At 54.1% G+C, this 17,048-nt stretch overlaps 1 protein-coding gene across 1 annotated transcript in view; it reads left to right on the plus strand.

The window, feature by feature from the left end:
• The window catches only part of ANK1 (ankyrin 1), a 212,501-nt gene that overhangs the window by 160,498 nt on the left and 34,955 nt on the right, over positions 1-17,048 (plus strand). Inside the window, exons 19-37 of the mRNA XM_077773123.1 lie at positions 29-127; positions 366-464; positions 1,597-1,689; positions 2,133-2,205; positions 3,894-3,987; positions 5,312-5,390; positions 7,400-7,497; positions 7,594-7,818; positions 8,751-8,905; positions 9,208-9,419; positions 9,997-10,201; positions 10,524-10,620; positions 10,859-11,087; positions 12,244-12,369; positions 12,489-12,608; positions 13,819-13,897; positions 14,178-14,252; positions 15,630-15,800; positions 16,616-16,762. Coding sequence (XP_077629249.1) covers positions 29-127; positions 366-464; positions 1,597-1,689; positions 2,133-2,205; positions 3,894-3,987; positions 5,312-5,390; positions 7,400-7,497; positions 7,594-7,818; positions 8,751-8,905; positions 9,208-9,419; positions 9,997-10,201; positions 10,524-10,620; positions 10,859-11,087; positions 12,244-12,369; positions 12,489-12,608; positions 13,819-13,897; positions 14,178-14,252; positions 15,630-15,800; positions 16,616-16,762 — 2,476 coding nt within the window. The remainder of the gene's footprint in view (positions 1-28; positions 128-365; positions 465-1,596; positions 1,690-2,132; positions 2,206-3,893; positions 3,988-5,311; positions 5,391-7,399; positions 7,498-7,593; positions 7,819-8,750; positions 8,906-9,207; positions 9,420-9,996; positions 10,202-10,523; positions 10,621-10,858; positions 11,088-12,243; positions 12,370-12,488; positions 12,609-13,818; positions 13,898-14,177; positions 14,253-15,629; positions 15,801-16,615; positions 16,763-17,048) is intronic.

A 17,048-nucleotide genomic window follows, 5' to 3' on the forward strand; every position in this document is an offset into this window, starting at 1 on the left:
TCACCCATTCTCACCTCTTGCTTTTCAGATGGGTTATACCCCACTCCACGTAGCCAGTCATTATGGCAATATCAAGCTGGTGAAGTTTCTGCTACAGCACCAGGCAGATGTCAATGCCAAGACGAAGGTACAAGAACACTTGAAAGCTGACTCCTATACTAGCACTTTCTTAAGTGCCAAATTAGGGCACAGAGTTAACTCTGGGGCGCTTGGGGCTGTGCCACAATTTTAAGCTTTGACCCTGGAGGAGGAAATGGGGAAAATGCATTTTTTGTGTTGCACAGAGAAGCCAGGCTCTGTAATAGGTGGCCAGTTCTTTCGCTCATAGCTAGTTAATCCCGCCAAAATGTCACCTCGCTTTACAGCAAGGATACAGTCCCTTGCACCAGGCGGCCCAACAGGGACATACAGACATCGTGACCCTGCTTCTCAAAAATGGTGCTTCCCCAAACGAGGTCAGCTCGGTAAGTACCCACCAGTTTCCTGATTTTGGAGAAGTGGTCTGATGGGCAGCCCCTGTTCACCACAGAGGCTCAGTCTACCCTTATTGCACATCTGGGGCCTGGACCATAAAGTCACAGCTGCGTCGGTAGCCCAGGGCACGGGTGCTGTGAGGGGTTTCTCTTTCTGGTGAACTCCACGTTATCCTCTAAATATCATTTACCCTCCCCCTTTTACCTTTGTTTAAATACTGCTGTTGAAACTCTTTCTGTACTGCGTGACGCCACTTTCAGTAACTGCAAGTAGCAAAACCAAATGTCTCAGATGGTTCATGGTGTTTCAGGGCTCTGGGGTCATCTTGAGCAATGTGATCATTGCTCAGTAGGGGCTTCCTCATCTGACGATGTGCAGGTTTTACTAGATCTTCTCCATGGCTGCTTCCAGCTCTGAAAGCATCAGGACCTCTGTGGGTGTGGCTGCTAAACCTGTAACTGGTTGGAGCTGAATCTGTACAGGGCCCAGGGCACATCCTAGGACTGGAGAACTCAAAAGAAAATAAAGCTTTAATGTCAATCTACTTCCACTTAGCCCTATCTCTTCAAATCAGAGTAGAAAATATGCCTTTCCCCTGTTTCTGGTGGTGATTTGTGATTTCTGATTGGTCTAAACCGTTAACCGAAGTATGTATGCGTTATTTTAGTTATTTTAGCACTGGGTAACTGATACCGGAAGAACTGCTGTTGGGACCAGTAAGCAGCATTGCTGTCTACTTTCCTATTCCAAAATTGCTCCTTCCAATATGGCTCCTTCCTAACCCATTCCTTCCCGTTGGTTTGGTTCCTCTTGGCAGTTCTTGACTTGTCCTGGCAAGATTTCCCCTGTTTCTCATTTCAAAGCTCCCATACTCGGTGCTACAGACTTAAAGTATCACTGCCCTCTTCTCTCCCATACCCCATCTTTGCAAGCATTGTTCTGACACCTATCTGGGCTCACAAGCGTGTGAGGGTCTTGCTCTGGGCTCTGAAGTGCAGTGTGCCCACCTACACTCTTCTAAACGATTAGAATGTGAGCTTGGTCTAAATAAAAGGGACAGTGCTTTACCCCCAGAGTCCATTCCCTTATCTGATCTCACCCTGTCTCTGCTAATTTTCTCAGAATGGAACTACACCTCTGGCAATAGCCAAGCGCTTAGGCTACATCTCTGTAACAGACGTGCTCAAGGTTGTCACGGATGAAACCAGTTTTGTGGTATGTCAGCTTCTCCACTGCACCAGCCACCCCAGATACACAAAGCTTGACAGGCAGGGCGCCCCTGTGGGTTATTCTGGGAAGAGGAGCACATTCTGGGCCGGAGGAGGAAGCACAGCGCCAATGGCCGGCCGGGGCCACAGGGAGTGAGTGTTCTCCTCCATCAGGTGGAGCTGTACTGCCACCTAGTGGTGAGAAGAGTTAGGGCCGTGACCAGACCTAAGGGGGCAAACAGCAAGCTGGGTCGGGGGCGGAGACAAGGCAATAGGAAGCTGGCATTTCCTGTTTATCCCCTTGCCCGGACCTCAGCTTTCGGGCAGAAGGGCCGATCAGCTTTGCTTCCCGTCGTTTAAGACAAAGCTTCTTTTCCGCCTCCTTCCTGCTGAATTCGGTGAAAGGGCCTACTGTTCTATTTGGGTTGAATTCTCTGCTTTTTCTTTCAGTTAGCCAGTGACAAGCACCGGCTGAGTTTCCCTGAGACGGTAGATGAGATCCTGGACGTCTCTGAAGATGAAGGTAACGTCTGGGATTAACAAAAAGTCCGGGGAAAGTCAGACCGAAGGGAATACACGGGGCTAAGACCCTCCCACCCTGCGTGCCTCCTGGTACCTGCTATAGAACACTCGAGGGCCCTTATGCACACACACACACACACACACACACACACACGTGTTCTGCGGTACTGTATCAAAGCCAGAGAGAACTGCTTTTTAATGATGTTGTCTGTGATCAAAAATATTCCTTTAGTGTAATTTTAGGAAAAAATCTACGTCTCAGAGTTAAAATACAAAATTCCTTGAAGTTTCCTAAGTATTATGTGTGTTCGCCTATTATGCATGGAGTATGAGTCTGCTCAGATCAACTCTCAGGGCCATTAAGAACTACAATAAAATTCTGCCTGATACTTTCCTTGTGCTTTGAGCACGTAGCAAGCTGTTTATTTTAAATCTGTAAGAATTTTTTTTAATAAGCTACTCCTCTGCCCACATAGTGGGTCATTTGCTTTGGGTGCAACCATTATTATGAAATCACTATAGTTTCAACTTCTGTGAACCATGGAGTGTTTGTAGTATATTTCCTGCCCCACATAAGCCTGTCTTGTCTCCTCACTTAAGTCTGAGGGGAGCCCGAGCCCTTGTGACGCACAATCACAGGGTTGGTCTGGATTATCTCTGCAGCCCCTGGTGTTATAACTGTGTCGGCGAAATGATTAAGGCTCCCTTCATGTCCCCGTTAATAATATGCCTCTTGCAGTAACTGACTTCAATCCTTTCCTTTCTTAAACTTGGCTCTTCTTTGCTTTCCAGGAACTGCTCATATAACTATCATGGGTATGAAACACTTTCTGTTCCCTGTGGTCCTTTCTCACGCATTTCACCCTAAGCAATCCCAGCTCTCACTAATCCATTCCTGCTTTCCACCCTCCTCCGATGGCTAACAATCTGGAGCCAGGAGCTTGACTATAACAGGAGATTTACACCCATAAGATCCATGCCCGGGCGGGTAGCTCCTGCGTGTCCATTTCCGTGTCTGTGCCCATGCCACCGTGTTTGTGATCATAACTGCATGAGCTGTTGTGATTTCATTCTGTCAGCTCCAGATCACAGAGCCAGGACGCTCACTGCTAAGTGACAGTAAATGACACCGCAAGGTCGAGGGCTCCCGCTCCAGTTCAAGCAAGGAGAGAGAAACAAAGAGGAAGTCTGGGCTGCAGATGTAGTTTGAACCTCTTTATAATAGACTTAGGAAATAATAAGGTTTCAGCTGCCGTGATTAAAACAAAACAAAACAAAACCCTAGAGCCCTTCAAAACGAATGGGATCAGTCCCATTGTAGTTTACTCTTCCTTAGCGTGTGGTGTGGCAAAGGACAGAATCAACTCTTTTCTTTGGCGCCCGCATCCCCACCAAGAGCTGTTTTGAAGTGGAGCGTGTTCAAGCCAAGGAAGTCCTTTCTGGCTGTATTTTTTGTCTTCTGCGAAGGCTGGTAGAGACTAAGCTGTTGGGAGCTGGCTGCCCTGCTCTGTGCCTCCAGGCTGGAGGAACGGGACTGACCCAAGACATTGTTAGTGGTCCCCTTGGAGCTGCAAGGGCCTTGCTCTGGCCCTCAGGGGCCAGCATGGAGAGGAGGAGCAGGAAAGCACGATTTAAATAGAAAGAGGAAACGCCCATCCTGTCCCTCACGTAGACTTTGTGTGGTTTCAGGGGAAGAACTCGTCTCCAAGGCTGAGAAGCCGGATTCCAGGGATATCGATGAAGAGAAGGAGCTGCTGGATTTTGTGCCGAAGCTAGACCAAGTGTAAGGAGTGCACACACCGCGGACGGGCGGGCCGGCCCGAGCTCAGGGCGGAGGGGTTCCCCAGCAGGGAAAAGTCTAGACTGTGGGTCCGGTACCTTTGGATGAGCGAGCCCTGTGCCCTGTGCTCCGGGGACCTCCCACTGCATGCTGTCCTCCGGCAGGTGCCAACTCTTCCCAGGAGTGTCCCCGCTCCCAACTTTCCGCCTCCCTCTCTGTCTCCTACTCAGCCCCTCCTTCTCCTGCACTCCCAGCTTCTCTCTAGAAAAGTCTACTGAGGAAGATTCATATTCACAACTGTTGCCAAGCTGAGCTCACACACTGACCGCGGCCATCTGTCAGCACGGCACCTTAGAGAAACCCATGAAGGGTTTGTCTGCCTGGAACACATCCCCCCGCCCCCACCACCTTGGGGTGCTATGAATTATTCCCACGTGGGTACATCAGCACACAGAGATTTGGTGAATACACCTAACCGCGACAACCTTGTAGAAACAGAGTCCTCAGTGTTTTCTGAAAAGACAGACGTGCGCCAGCTTAGTCCCAGGGCTCACACGAAACAGGCCACTGAAACGGCCAGAAGTGAAGCCCCAGAGTTATTTCATCAATGAGTATTTACTGTATAAAATATGAATCTCAAAACTCAAAATCATTAGTATTTACATCAGTCAGAAGTACAAGACTTGCACCCTTAAAGAACCTACCAATTTATTTGATGGGATCAAAACACACTCCAAGGGCCGCCTGGGTGGCTCAGTCAGTTAAGCGTCCGACTTTGGCTCCGGTCGTGATCTCACCATTTCCAAGTTCGAGCCCCGCGTAGGGCTCTGTGCTGACAGCTCGAGCCTGGAGCCTGTTTCAGATTTTGTCTCCTTCTCTTGCTTCCTGCCCCTCCCCCACTCATGCTCTATCTCTGTCTCTCTCAAAAATAAACAAACATTTAAAAAAATTAAAACACACATGCACACACACCCCAAGAGGCCACAGAGCAGTGCAGGATAAGATGCTAAGGCCAGAGCGAGGATCCTATCAACAGGAGCAGGGGAGAAACAGGTGAAAAGTGTGAGAAGGTGCAGGAAGCAGCCCCTTCACCTGGCTTGTGAAGGGAAGCTGGGCCTCAGGAAAGGCTTGGAGGCGAGGGGAAGAGGCTGGGCAGCGTGTGACGCCGAGTTGTATTGCTTGTGTGATGTGCACTTCAGCTTGTGGCAAGGGGGCAGGTAGGTTAGGTTGTTGGGGGGTACGGAGGTGTTTCACCGGGCCTCCCGTGGCAGACAGGGGCTACTCAGAAGGATCGTGCCTCTGATTTCCCCGTGTCCTGGGCGTCTAGGGTGGAATCTCCAGCCATCCCAAGGATCCCTTGTGTCACGCCCGAGACAGTGGTGATCAGATCTGAGGAGCCAGAACAGGTAAGAAGCTCCTTTTCCTTTTTTGTTCCCATCCACGGAGAGCGGGTACCCCCGGGACGGCGATGGTTTTGAAATGATCTGCGGTACCAGAAGAACTAGGAATGAAAAAGCCTGTAGCATTTACTAGGCCCTTAGATCCAGGCTTCCACGTGTCCTTGGCAGTCCCCTGTGCTGCCAGAGTTCTTATTATCCAAGATACTAATGATACGTGTCTCAGAGAGCCCAAGGGTGTGTAAAACACCATTCCGCTAGTCCATCCAGTCACCGGTGAGGCTGAGAACCGATGCCAGAAATTCTGGCTCCACAGCCCGTGTCCTCGTGGCCACGCCCCCTGTGGCCAGGCTCTCTGCACTCACCCCTCACCCGCACTCCCCACCCTCGGGCAGTGGGGTCACAGAGCTGGAGAGGGAGCCGAGGCTGAGCTGCAGGCATGCTCACGGAATTCCTTTCCTTCACATCCATTAGAGAGAGGCGCGGTTTCTGCCTCCCCTTCCTCAAGGGATTATCAAGAGCTTAAAATACCAACACAGATAGAAAGGGATATCAGAGAGAGCTGTTCCCAGGCGGCACTCTTGCTCAGTCCCCTGTTTTGTGGCTTCCCTGGGTGCCACCTGAATCCGTCCCCAAAAAACAGTGGGATGGTTTCAAACAATTTAATTCCCCTTAATTTAATGTTTTGCTATCTGGCAGTCCCCTCACCACCTCCAAGCCAAGGGGATTTTCTAGGATAAAAAGCAGTGTGGTGTTTGGAGGTTGGAAATGATTGCCCTGAAGCCTGATAACTGAGCCGGGCATGGCCTGTTTTCCAGCCAAGACTGGTCTTTCCCTCTGCCACCGAAGGGCTAGATGCCTGAAAGCAGCAGCCATAGCGCTGGACCCAAGGGTGGCATGCAGGGACAAGCCAGCTGTGAAGTCAGCCATTCCATGCTAGGGTACGTCATGGTGCCATGATACTGGAGTCACTCACGGGAGGCATTTGGGAGATACGGTCAAATATGGTCGTGGTACAGCTATGCTGGATGCTGCCAAAGACGACAGGAAAGTCACCTGTGTCAGCCTGTGTCCTCTTTTTCCTTGACCAACCCATTCTCTTCAACTCCTTGCTAAAGTCATGAACTCAAGTCAGTGGGCATTCCTGGATTCTTCCTGTGCCCCCTTCACAGGGCTCCACATAGGAGCACTGGGGGACCCCAGCCCGCCCCCTAGGAGCATATGGACCAGCTGGGAAGGGTGGGCTCCCATACATGAGGCCAGTTCACACAGATTGCGGGAAGAGCCAGTGTCCCCGTACCTGATTGTGTTGTGTGAAGCCTCCTGGATCCTGGATTAGAGTAGCGGGAAAGCTTCATGTAGGAGGCAGTGTGTGATGGGGGGTGGACCAGGCCAGCAAAGGAGAAAGACAGGGGTGTCAGGACCTGTGGGAGTGAGAGGGGACTTGGGAGGAAAGCCAGATTCAGACCCTGCTAGCTTTCGTGCTTGTGATATGCAGTGCCCCATGCGAGGCAGCCCCATGTCTCTGCAGCTACAGTGTCACTGAGGGGCAGGGACTGTCCCGTTTGCAGATGAGGGAGGAAGCCCCCCAAGGGTAAGATGTGCCCCGTTCCCCTCCTGTGCCTTGCCCAGGGCTAAGCAGCTAGTAGGTGACGGTGCAGGCTCCAGGACCACGTCTGTGAAAAGTGAGCTCCCTAGAGCAGAGGTCTCATCTTGGAGCAGGGCTGGAGGAGACAGCAGGTAGGTCTGCAGTTTGTGCAGTGGACATAGGACCCAAAAGGAGCCAAGGAGAAGCCATGATGTAGGAAGAAGTCTCTGCCTCCCTTTAGACTCCAGGAAAGCCGTGTCCAGAAGGGGTCGGTGGTGAGTGTGCAGGATTTCTGCCTCCATTGGGTCGCTTGCTTTCTGGCAACAAGATGCTCCTGAGCCTCCCCAGCCCAGAACAACACCGGCCCGGCCAAAACTAGCTCCTGTGGCCCAGGAAGTGACGGGACCATTGGCCTTTCTCTCCTCCTCAGGCGTCTAAGGAGTATGACGAAGACTCCCTCATCCCCAGCAGCCCGGCCACAGAGACCTCAGACAACATCAGCCCAGTGGCCAGCCCCGTCCACACAGGGTGAGTGACCCCTGTGACTCACGGGCTCAGGGCCCTCGCTCGCCCCGCCTCAGAGAAGGCGTGCAGAAGCCCAACGTGGATCTGCCTGTGCCGTAGGTTTTTGGTGAGCTTCATGGTGGACGCCCGGGGAGGCTCCATGAGGGGGAGCCGGCACAATGGCCTGCGGGTGGTGATCCCGCCCCGGACGTGCGCCGCCCCAACTCGTATCACCTGCCGCCTGGTCAAGCCCCAGAAGCTGAGCACGCCGCCCCCGCTGGCCGAGGAGGAGGGCCTGGCCAGCAGGATCATCGCACTGGGACCCACGGGGGCCCAGTTCTTAAGGTGAGAGGTCACTCCCACCGGATGTGCATGTGCAGCACGTGTCCCTAATCTGCCCCTGCCCTGCTGGGCCGTCGCTGCCGCCTCAGCAGCAACCGCCCAGAACCGCCCCAGCCGCAGGGCAGAGCAGGCGCCCCGCCCGAGCGCCATGCCATCTTGGCTCTCCGCTGTCCTGAGTGACAGAACCCGGAGCTTTTAGTCCCCATCTCCCAGACTCAGGAGTCTACAGCCCGGTGGGGGTGGGGGGGCTGACTCCTCTCAAACCCTGTATGACACTAGAGAAGGGGACTGAGAAGACAGGGCTGCCTACCTTGGGGCCCCCAAGGACAAGGTTAATGGGCTTCAGAGTGAAGCAGAGGGGGCTTTTACCTGAGCTTTGTTGGGACAGGTCTCTTTGTCCGCCGCCTGTCGCCTACCTCTGAGCCTCTGTCCACTCCTGGAAAGCAGCCTGCAGAGTGCTTTTGTGTTCATTTTCGTTTTTAAGTGTAGTCAGCAAAGCCTACCTCTGAAGCAAATGTCTTTATCACCGTTGGAGAGAGGAGAAAGCGGGGGCTAGGAGGGGGTTGGTGCCTCGGGATACCTAGGGCTGTCTGGCAGGGTCACCAGGGTCACGTCCAAGGGCTGGGTTACTCGGCTGAGCATCTGCTATGTGACCGTGGCACGAGAGCCCCCCTACGAGGGTACGTTGGATCGGGTGCTTGGTGTTCCTCTGGGGCCTGGCAGGGAGTGAGGGGCCCAAGGAGGGTCTGTCTACTCCCCTGTCGGGACCTGCCCCGAGGTGGGGCCTCGCTCTGGCTGCAGGATCCCGCCTTCCGCCAGGCAGGGACCGACTGCCCCCCCTTCTCTTGTTCTTTCCTCCCCGTGCCCCGCCACCCGCCCGCGGGCATTCACGCCCACATCCACACACTCGGCCCCCATCTGCTCCGTCCCCTCAGCCCTGTGATCGTGGAGATTCCCCACTTTGCCTCCCATGGCCGTGGGGACCGTGAGCTCGTGGTGCTGCGCAGTGAAAACGGCTCCGTGTGGAAAGAACACAAGAGCCGCTACGGAGAAAGCTACCTGGATCAGATCCTCAACGGGATGGACGAAGGTAACGGGACCCCGAGGATCCCAGAGCAGGGCGTCCTCCTTCCAGAAGGTGGGACTGGAGCTTGCAATTTTGGGGTGGGTTGTTGCGGCTACCCGGAGTTTGGGACGGCCAGAGAGAACGGGGCTGGCCCCATCGGGTCCAGTTCCAGGTCCCTGGGGCAGCTGAGGGGGTGCGGCTGGGTGCCTGGGGAGGGGCGAACATCAGGAGCCAGGGGTGAGGAGGCTCTGGGGACACAGTGGTCGAGCCTGCAGCCGGCCTGACGGCACGACCGGGGCGGGTGGCATCGTGCCGTGTGATTCCAGAGCTGGGGAGTCTGGAGGAGCTGGAGAAGAAGAGGGTCTGCCGCATCATCACCACCGACTTCCCCTTGTACTTCGTGATCATGTCACGGCTCTGCCAGGACTACGACACCATCGGCCCTGAAGGGGGCTTTCTGAAGAGCAAGCTGGTCCCTCTGGTGCAGGCAACGTTCCCAGAAAATGCCGTCACCAAGAGAGTGAAGCTGGCTCTGCAGGTGACACAGCCCTCCCTCCTCGCCAGTTGGGACGAACTCAGAGTTCGTGGACGGTGGGAGGAATTCAAGGCGCCCTGAAGGACACGAGCCTCTTCCCTAGCACATCCCCCACTTTTGTCCAATGCCTTAAAATCTCAGTTAGAGATGTGACTTGAAAGCTCAGAAGAAAGGTGGCTGAGTGGGATAGAGTGGGCCCTCCCTGGTAAGTGGCAGGAAGCCCCAGATGTCGCATTAAGCCACAAGGCTGGCACGTGCACACGCGCAATGGGAGAGAATTCCACAGGGCGTCCTAGAGGGGTAACCAATGGTGAGCAAGGGGGGTGCCGGCCAGAGAATAGGGGGCAGCAGGGGAGGGGGAGGAAGGCTCCAGAAAGAGAGCTGAGCAGTGACGTCAGCCCTGGGACGGGCCTGTGCCCAGCAAAACAGATCCGCGTGGTGCAACAGTGGAAGGACCCCCGCCCCCGGGAGCCTTTGCCCTCTGCGTGAACAGCCTGCTCTCCCTTTGGGGACACTCTGCCCCTCGTGAACGAGCCCCTCTGCTGCTCGAGGCTGAGTGCCCGCCCTTGCCACCTCGCAGGCCCAGCCTGTGCCAGATGAGCTCGTCACCAAACTCCTGGGCAACCAGGCCACCTTCAGCCCCATCGTCACCGTGGAGCCACGGCGCCGGAAGTTCTACCGCCCCATCGGCCTTCGGATCCCACTCCCTCCTTCCTGGACGGACAACCCGAGGGACAGCGGGGAGGGGGACACCACCAGCCTGCGCCTGCTCTGCAGTGTCACTGGTGAGACGTGGCCCTGTTCCATCTTCGGGGCGGCAGCGGCTCCTCCTGGCCACGTTAAGGGGAGACAGGAGAAGGGGAAGCCAGCCGTCACCCTGCTTTGGCTTCCCTCGGCCATGTGCTCTTTGAAGGGAGCGAAGGGAGCGCGAGGGGGAGTCCTCCGCGGAATAGCTCAAGGAGGGGGAGAGCATGAGAGAAGAGGTGTGCTCTGGGCCACACAGACCTGCCCGGCTCTGCCCCTCCTTGCTCAGCCCTTGGCATCTGGGCAAGCTGTGTGTCTGTCCCCTGAACGCTGTCCCCCAGCCCGCCTCTGCTCCTGTTGCAGGAGGAACAGACCAAGCCCAGTGGGAGGACATAACAGGGACAACCAAGCTCGTGTATGCCAACGAGTGTGCTGCCTTCACCACCAACGTCTCTGCCAGGTGAGCCCCGCACCGAGGGGTCAGCGCTGCCCTTGCTCGGGCCTCATCCCCATGCCTCGACCCGCCCACCCCGGGCTCGAGCCTCAGTGCCCCCCGCAGCCCTTTCCCACACAGAAACCCCCACCCTGGCCACCGCTGCCGCCGTCCCCATGGCTTATGGGCTCCTTCTGTTTGCGCGGACATGAGGCGCTCCATCTGGCACGTAGGAACGTGCTTATAATCAGCCCTCTCTTTTTAGGTTTTGGCTGTCGGACTGTCCTCGGACTGCTGAGGCTGTCAACTTCGCCACCCTGCTGTACAAGGAGCTCACCGCGGTGCCCTACATGGCCAAGTTTGTCATTTTTGCCAAGATGAATGACCCCCGGGAAGGGCGCCTCCGCTGCTACTGCATGACGGACGATAAAGTGGACAAGACCCTGGAGCAGCATGAGAACTTCATCGAGGTGGCTCGGAGCAGGGACATAGAGGTACCAGGGCTGGATGTACTGTGAGAAGTGCTCGACTAGCACAGTCTCCCCTGGTCCTCATACCTGTGTGTGCTTTTCTCATCCCCGGTTCACAGATGAGGGCACCGGGGCTGAGAGAGGCTAAGTAACCTGCCCAAGGTCACATGACCAAGTAGAGGGTAGAAGAAGGATTTGTCCAAGTAGTCTGACCCCAGAGCCCACAGTTTTACCACTATGCCAGGGTTCTGGGAACGTCCCAATGAAGCAGGGAGGGCGGCTGGACAAACGAGGTGAGGAACGGGGACTGGATTTGAACCTATTCCTGACCCTAGGAGACTTATCATGTCAAAACATGAAAGAAGCCAGGCACCTTTCCAAAAGTCTGGTCTCAGAGTCTGTTCTGAGACTTCTTGGGGTGCTGAGGGCCCAGAAGGAAAAGCACAAGGCTGGAACTCTGGAGCCCTACCCCTAATCCTGATTCAGGGACTAACTAGACCAAGCACTTATTCTCTTTGGGCCTCAATTTCCAGAATTGTCAAATGGGTTCATGGTAACTTCTCAGTTGAAAGCATTATATACACAATACGGATTCTTATGTTACTGGGTGAGTTTACAATATAACGTGGTCCTTCTCGCACGTCTCATAAACTAAACATTGCAGAACAGGTGTGGAAAGAGATCTAGCTTCTGGGGGGAGGCCATATTTTGATACATTAGTGGAATTCCAGAGTATTCTGATAGTAGTCCTGATCAACCTGACCAACCAGGGTAAAGATTCCTGCTTATTGTAAAATCCTCTGAAGTAAGGGGGCACCTGGGTGGCTCAGTCAGTTGAGGGTCCGACTTCGGCTCAGGTCATGATTTCGCAGTCTATGAGTTTGAACCCCGCATCAGGCTCTGTGCTGACAGCTCAGAGCCTGGAGCCTGTTTCAGATTCTGTGTCTCCCTCTCCCTCCACCCCTCCCCACTCGTGCTCTGTCTCTCTGTCTCTCAAAAATAAACATTAAAAAAAAAATACTCTGAAGGAGGTAAGCATGACTTCCTCATTACAGCCTTGGAAACAAATCCTCTTTCAAAACAAATGGCGGGATGTGCTTCATGCCGAAGAATGAGTATGATCTGGCAAAGGAATGACCACAGCTGAAGGCAGGACAGGACATTTGCTTTCCTCCTACAGGTTTTGGAAGGAATGCCTCTTTTCGCGGAACTCTTTGGCAACCTGGTGCCCGTCAAAAAAGCTACCCAGCAACGGAGTTTCCTCTTCCAGTCGTTTCGGGAGAGCCGTTTGGCCATACCTGTCAAGGTGCCGATCTCTCCTCTGGGTCTACGAGGTTTGGGAGGCAGAAATCTCCTAAGCCAACCAGCCTGGTGGCCTCTGGAACAGCACCCCCCTGAGTCTTGCTTTTGTGTGGTCGAATTTAGGTGAGGGACAGCAGTCGAGAACCAGCGGGGTCCTTGTCATTTCTCCGCAAGGCGATGAAGTATGAGGACACCCAGCACATTCTCTGCCACCTGAACATCACCATGCCCCCCTGCACCAAGGTGAGCTGCCCACCCCACCGCGATGAGGACCCTCGCCAGAGGTGGGGTTTCCCGAGGAGGTCCCGAAGCATACTCAAGGCCGCGTGCTTCCCAAGGACCTCTTCCTGTCACCAAGCTGCCTTTGAAGGCTATCTGCCGTCTTCTGGACAGTTGGCGGTGGCCTGGCAGGGAGAGTGTGCCCTGACCCTTTCTGCAAGGCTAGGACCAAGTGCCAGTGACAGACAGCGGTCTGCGTGTTCTCACTGTGGGTCTTGAGCCCACAAGGATATTCTCCAAGGCTAGAAAGGAGCCCAAATCGCGTCCACCTGGGCACCCCTTGTCTGGGGCCTCTGAGGCTTAGAACTGGGTGTCACATGGCTCACAGTGACCCAGCTGTTTGGTAGGTTTTCGCAGGCACCCCAGGGTGCCAGGCCCTCAGGGAAGAGAGCCCTGGTGTCTCAGCCACTGCAAACACCCAGATTTTTGAGCTCAGCAAAAGCATCTTGACCAAGTATGTTGATTTATCCATACCTATAAGAGCATCCGAGTCACGGCTGCACAAGGGACTTTGGAGGGATCATATGTCTCCATGTTCTTGTTGGTGTTTGGCTGCTGTCGTCGTCATAATTGTCAGCCTTTCTAGCCCAACTAGGGAGAAAGCAAGGTTACATCCATATGTCATGGCTCGATTTCTCTTTAGTGTCTGGGGCGAACGTGAACCCACTTCTCTTTCAAAAGAGGATTTCCTGCACGCTGAGCAAGTATCTGGGGTGCTAAGCCTTGGACTGGTGCCAAAAATAGGTCTTTTGAGTATAAAGGAACCCAGAAAGAAACACTGGTTTTTAAGTTCAAACCCCAGCCCTGCCACTCATTAGCTGAGCGTCCTGGGGCAAGTTATTTAACCCTCTAGGCCTCAGCGCCCTCAGCGATGAGATGGGAAGTTCCTGCCTAAGGGCTGTTGTGAGCATCAGACAGGGCCTGCCACGTGGTCAGGGCCCCATGAGCTCGCTGTTACTATCAGTGATAAAGTGTGTGACTCTCGCCACTCCCTCTGGCCCCCACCTCTTGGCACACGTCTGCCCTTTGTGTTGTGGCCCCAGAGACACAGAGCTACTTGCTGTTGGCCAGGACCGGCGTCATGCCCGCCCCGCAGCCCCCAGGCTCCGAGCACCTTCCCATGGAGGGGGTGGCCCCGAGCCCAAAGCACCCTTTCCTCGTCTTTCTTCTGCAGGGGGCCACACCTGACGACAGGAAGAGGACGTTGACGCCCCTGGCCCTGAGATACAGCATCCTCAGCGAATCGTCACTGGGTATGAACCCCTTCGTGATACGTGCTCACTGCCTTCCTGGGAGGTCGTGGGTCACATCACTCCCCCTCCTCCCTGCAAGAGCTCTGCGTAGACGCAATTTCGTTGGCCCATTATGAGCACAGCCCTGGAGACTTTGGCCCCAGTCACCACTGAACACTCACAGGCCAGCATACACCGAGGTCCGCTCAGGGCCGAAGCATCCACCCGAGGTCGTTTACCCGCACCTGCCCACTCTGTGTCCTGCCGAGGCTGTTAAAAGAAACCCGATGCTTCTCCCTAGGTTTTCTCAGTGGGACCGACCGAGCAGATATGAAGATGGCTATTATATCAGAGCACCTTGGCCTCAGCTGGGCGGGTGAGTCGGGGACTGGGGGCAGAAGGCACCTTGCTCGTCTACACACACCCCTCCAGCTCCTTGCGTCTAACGAGCAACCCCTTCTTACCTAGTCCTTGGTGCATCTGAGGTGTGATTGTCTTGGACAAGCTTGTTGCCCAAGCAGTGCCTTTGGGTAACCGTGGAAAGTAGGCTCCTGCCCGCCTCCATTTCTGCCCAGTTGTTCTTTTTCTGCGTGGTTTTTCTTTATAAGAAAGAATTAACTTTTGAAATCATAAGAGACCTTAGAATTGATCTGGTTCACCTCATTTTACAGACGGGAAAACCGAGACCCAGCTAAATAGAGCGGCTCCAGTTGTGTGTCTGGTTAGTGACGGAGCTCTGGAAAACCAGCCAGCAAATAAACACAGGAACAAAAACCTCTGTCTCTATGACTGCCTGCCTCTTGCTCCCTGTACTCACGTTGCCCTTCCTGGAAGGCTGGCTTTGTTGAGGGGAAGGAAGGAAGAAAAAGACAAGTCTCAAAATTATTCACTTGTAATCTCTGGCTGTCCCTGAGGTCTACCAGAAGTCCCACAACAAAAGGGTGGTTCACATCTGAGGTGACACTGTGTGTGGGAAAAATACAAGTAAAGCCCAAAATGCATTTCACTCAATCACAGGACCTATAACTTAACCCTCCTTGTTATATTAGCTTTTATAGGAATGGACTTCCTTTACTCAGTCGCCATGTGGACAGGGCTTCAGAGACACTCAGAAGCCTTGGCAATAACTTGTTCAAAGGCTCTGTGACAAAAATTTACAACAGAAATTCAGGAGCCAAAAAAGAATGCCTGCTGCTGCTTCTTGGGTGTGTGTGTGTGTGTGTGTGTGTTGTACATGCGTATTCTGATCCTTACTATCACTGTCCCTCTGGTCTTTCTCATCCTTGAAATTAGACCCTGAGGCTGTTCTCCCTTCCCAAAGCACCTGTGAGGAATAACAATAAAAATAACAAAATAACGGGCGGGAAAAAGCTAACATTCTGTGCCGTTGCCTTGCACTTAGATGGGAGCTTGTATTTTCATTTTAAATGTAATTAATGCCTTTCCCTGAAGAAGCGTAAATACAGAAAAGCATTCCCATGATAACCGCTTCCTGGTGGAAAGTTAGTGGCACAGAAGGCACTGGAGTGGGTGTCCACAGCTCAGCCCGCTCCCGGCTTGGGCATTAGCTTATGCTGTGACCTTGGAGAAGCACTGACCTTGCTGAGAGGCTCAGCCGTCATCTAGTATGTGAACTGATGAAAGGAAAGGGCATTCATTCGTTCATTCATTCGTTCTGTACTGATTTTTTGAACATTCCTATCCCTGCCCTATTTTCTGGAGCTCCGAAGATGTAGGTGTCTATTTGCCTAAGTGCTTCCTGGTAAGAAGGAATCGCAAATCCCTGGGGGCACCGTGCTTNGGGAGCTGCAGTTCAGCGTGGAGGACATCAACAGGATCCGCGTGGAGAACCCCAACTCCCTGCTGGAGCAGAGCGCAGCCTTGTTGAATCTCTGGGTCATCCGTGAAGGCAAAAACGCAAAGAGTCAGTACCATTAGGCTGAGGAAGCCTTCTCTGTGCAAAGCCCGCGTAGGACGTCCCCTTCACCAGAGCCGCTCTGCCTTCCAGCTCCAGTTGCAATCTTCACCCTGGGAGCCAATCCCTTTTGCCATCTCTGTCTCTGTCTCTGCCTCTCTCTCACACACACACACCTCTCAGGAGGGTCCTGCGGTCCTCTGAGCGATCCTGTCATAGAGAATAGGAGGGTCTTGGCCTTGGCTTTTTCCCCACCCCCCGAATAAGACTAGAGCCACACCAGAACGAGACAACTGCACAGGCGTAGGGTATGTGACGTCTCCTTGAGTTTCTCAGACAAATGAGGACTGTCCCCTCAGAACAGAGCAAATCCTGCCCGATGCAGGAACACCTTTTTCTCCAACCTGGAGGGAAGATTTGTCTCCCTGTTTTCAGCTCTTTCTCAACTAAATTCCCAATCTCAGAAACAGTAAGAGGAAATTGAGTGCCTGCATTTGCATCTCAGATCAACTGGCAAGGACAAAGGATCTCTAAAGGACAGTATCCTATTCTCCTCACTCTCAATTCCTGTAGAATTCCCCTCAGGTTACAAAAAACAGTCTTCCCAGGCTTTGCAATCGGTCACCCTTAGGGTTTGGAAAAGATCTGTTGAAGCAAAATTCGCCCCCNTGATTCTGACAAAGGAGGGGTGCTGAGAAAGCAAATTCTCCCTGTCCCCCTCTTCCCTCCCGGCTAGTTCTCCGCGCCCCCACAACATTCCCGCACTGCCCAAGAGGATTCGAGCCCCCTCGGCCAGCGCCCCTTCTCCCCCTCTCCCCCTGCAGTGGACAATCTGTACGCAGCCCTGCGCAACATTGACCGGAGTGAGATCGTGAACATGCTGGAGGGCTCGGGCAGACAGAGCCGCAACCTGAAGCCCGACCGGAGGCACAGGGACCGGGACTACTCTTCGTCACCCTCCCAGATGAATGGTGAGTGTCTCCTGGAAGGAGGTGGGGCTGAGCTGGGCGCCACCTCCCAGGCACCAGCATAGGGCGCTTGATGAAGCCATCGCTCCCTCTGGTGGGAGGTTCGGTCTCCGCAAACTGCCTGTCTGGGAGGGACTCTGCTGAGAGCAGAGACAAGCAAGAGGGACAGGGGAGCGGGGAGCACTCCTGTGCAGAGAGCACCCCCCCACTTCCCTCGGCTCCAGGCTCCTGCTGCAGCCCAGGGAAGGGCTGGAGTCACCCCTACGTGTCCCAGAGGCTCTCCATAGTT

The sequence above is a fragment of the Crocuta crocuta genome, unplaced genomic scaffold, assembly GCF_008692635.1.
Source record: "Crocuta crocuta isolate KB4526 unplaced genomic scaffold, BGI_CrCroc_1.0 scaffold177, whole genome shotgun sequence".
In the NCBI taxonomy this organism is placed as follows: Eukaryota; Metazoa; Chordata; class Mammalia; order Carnivora; family Hyaenidae; genus Crocuta; species Crocuta crocuta.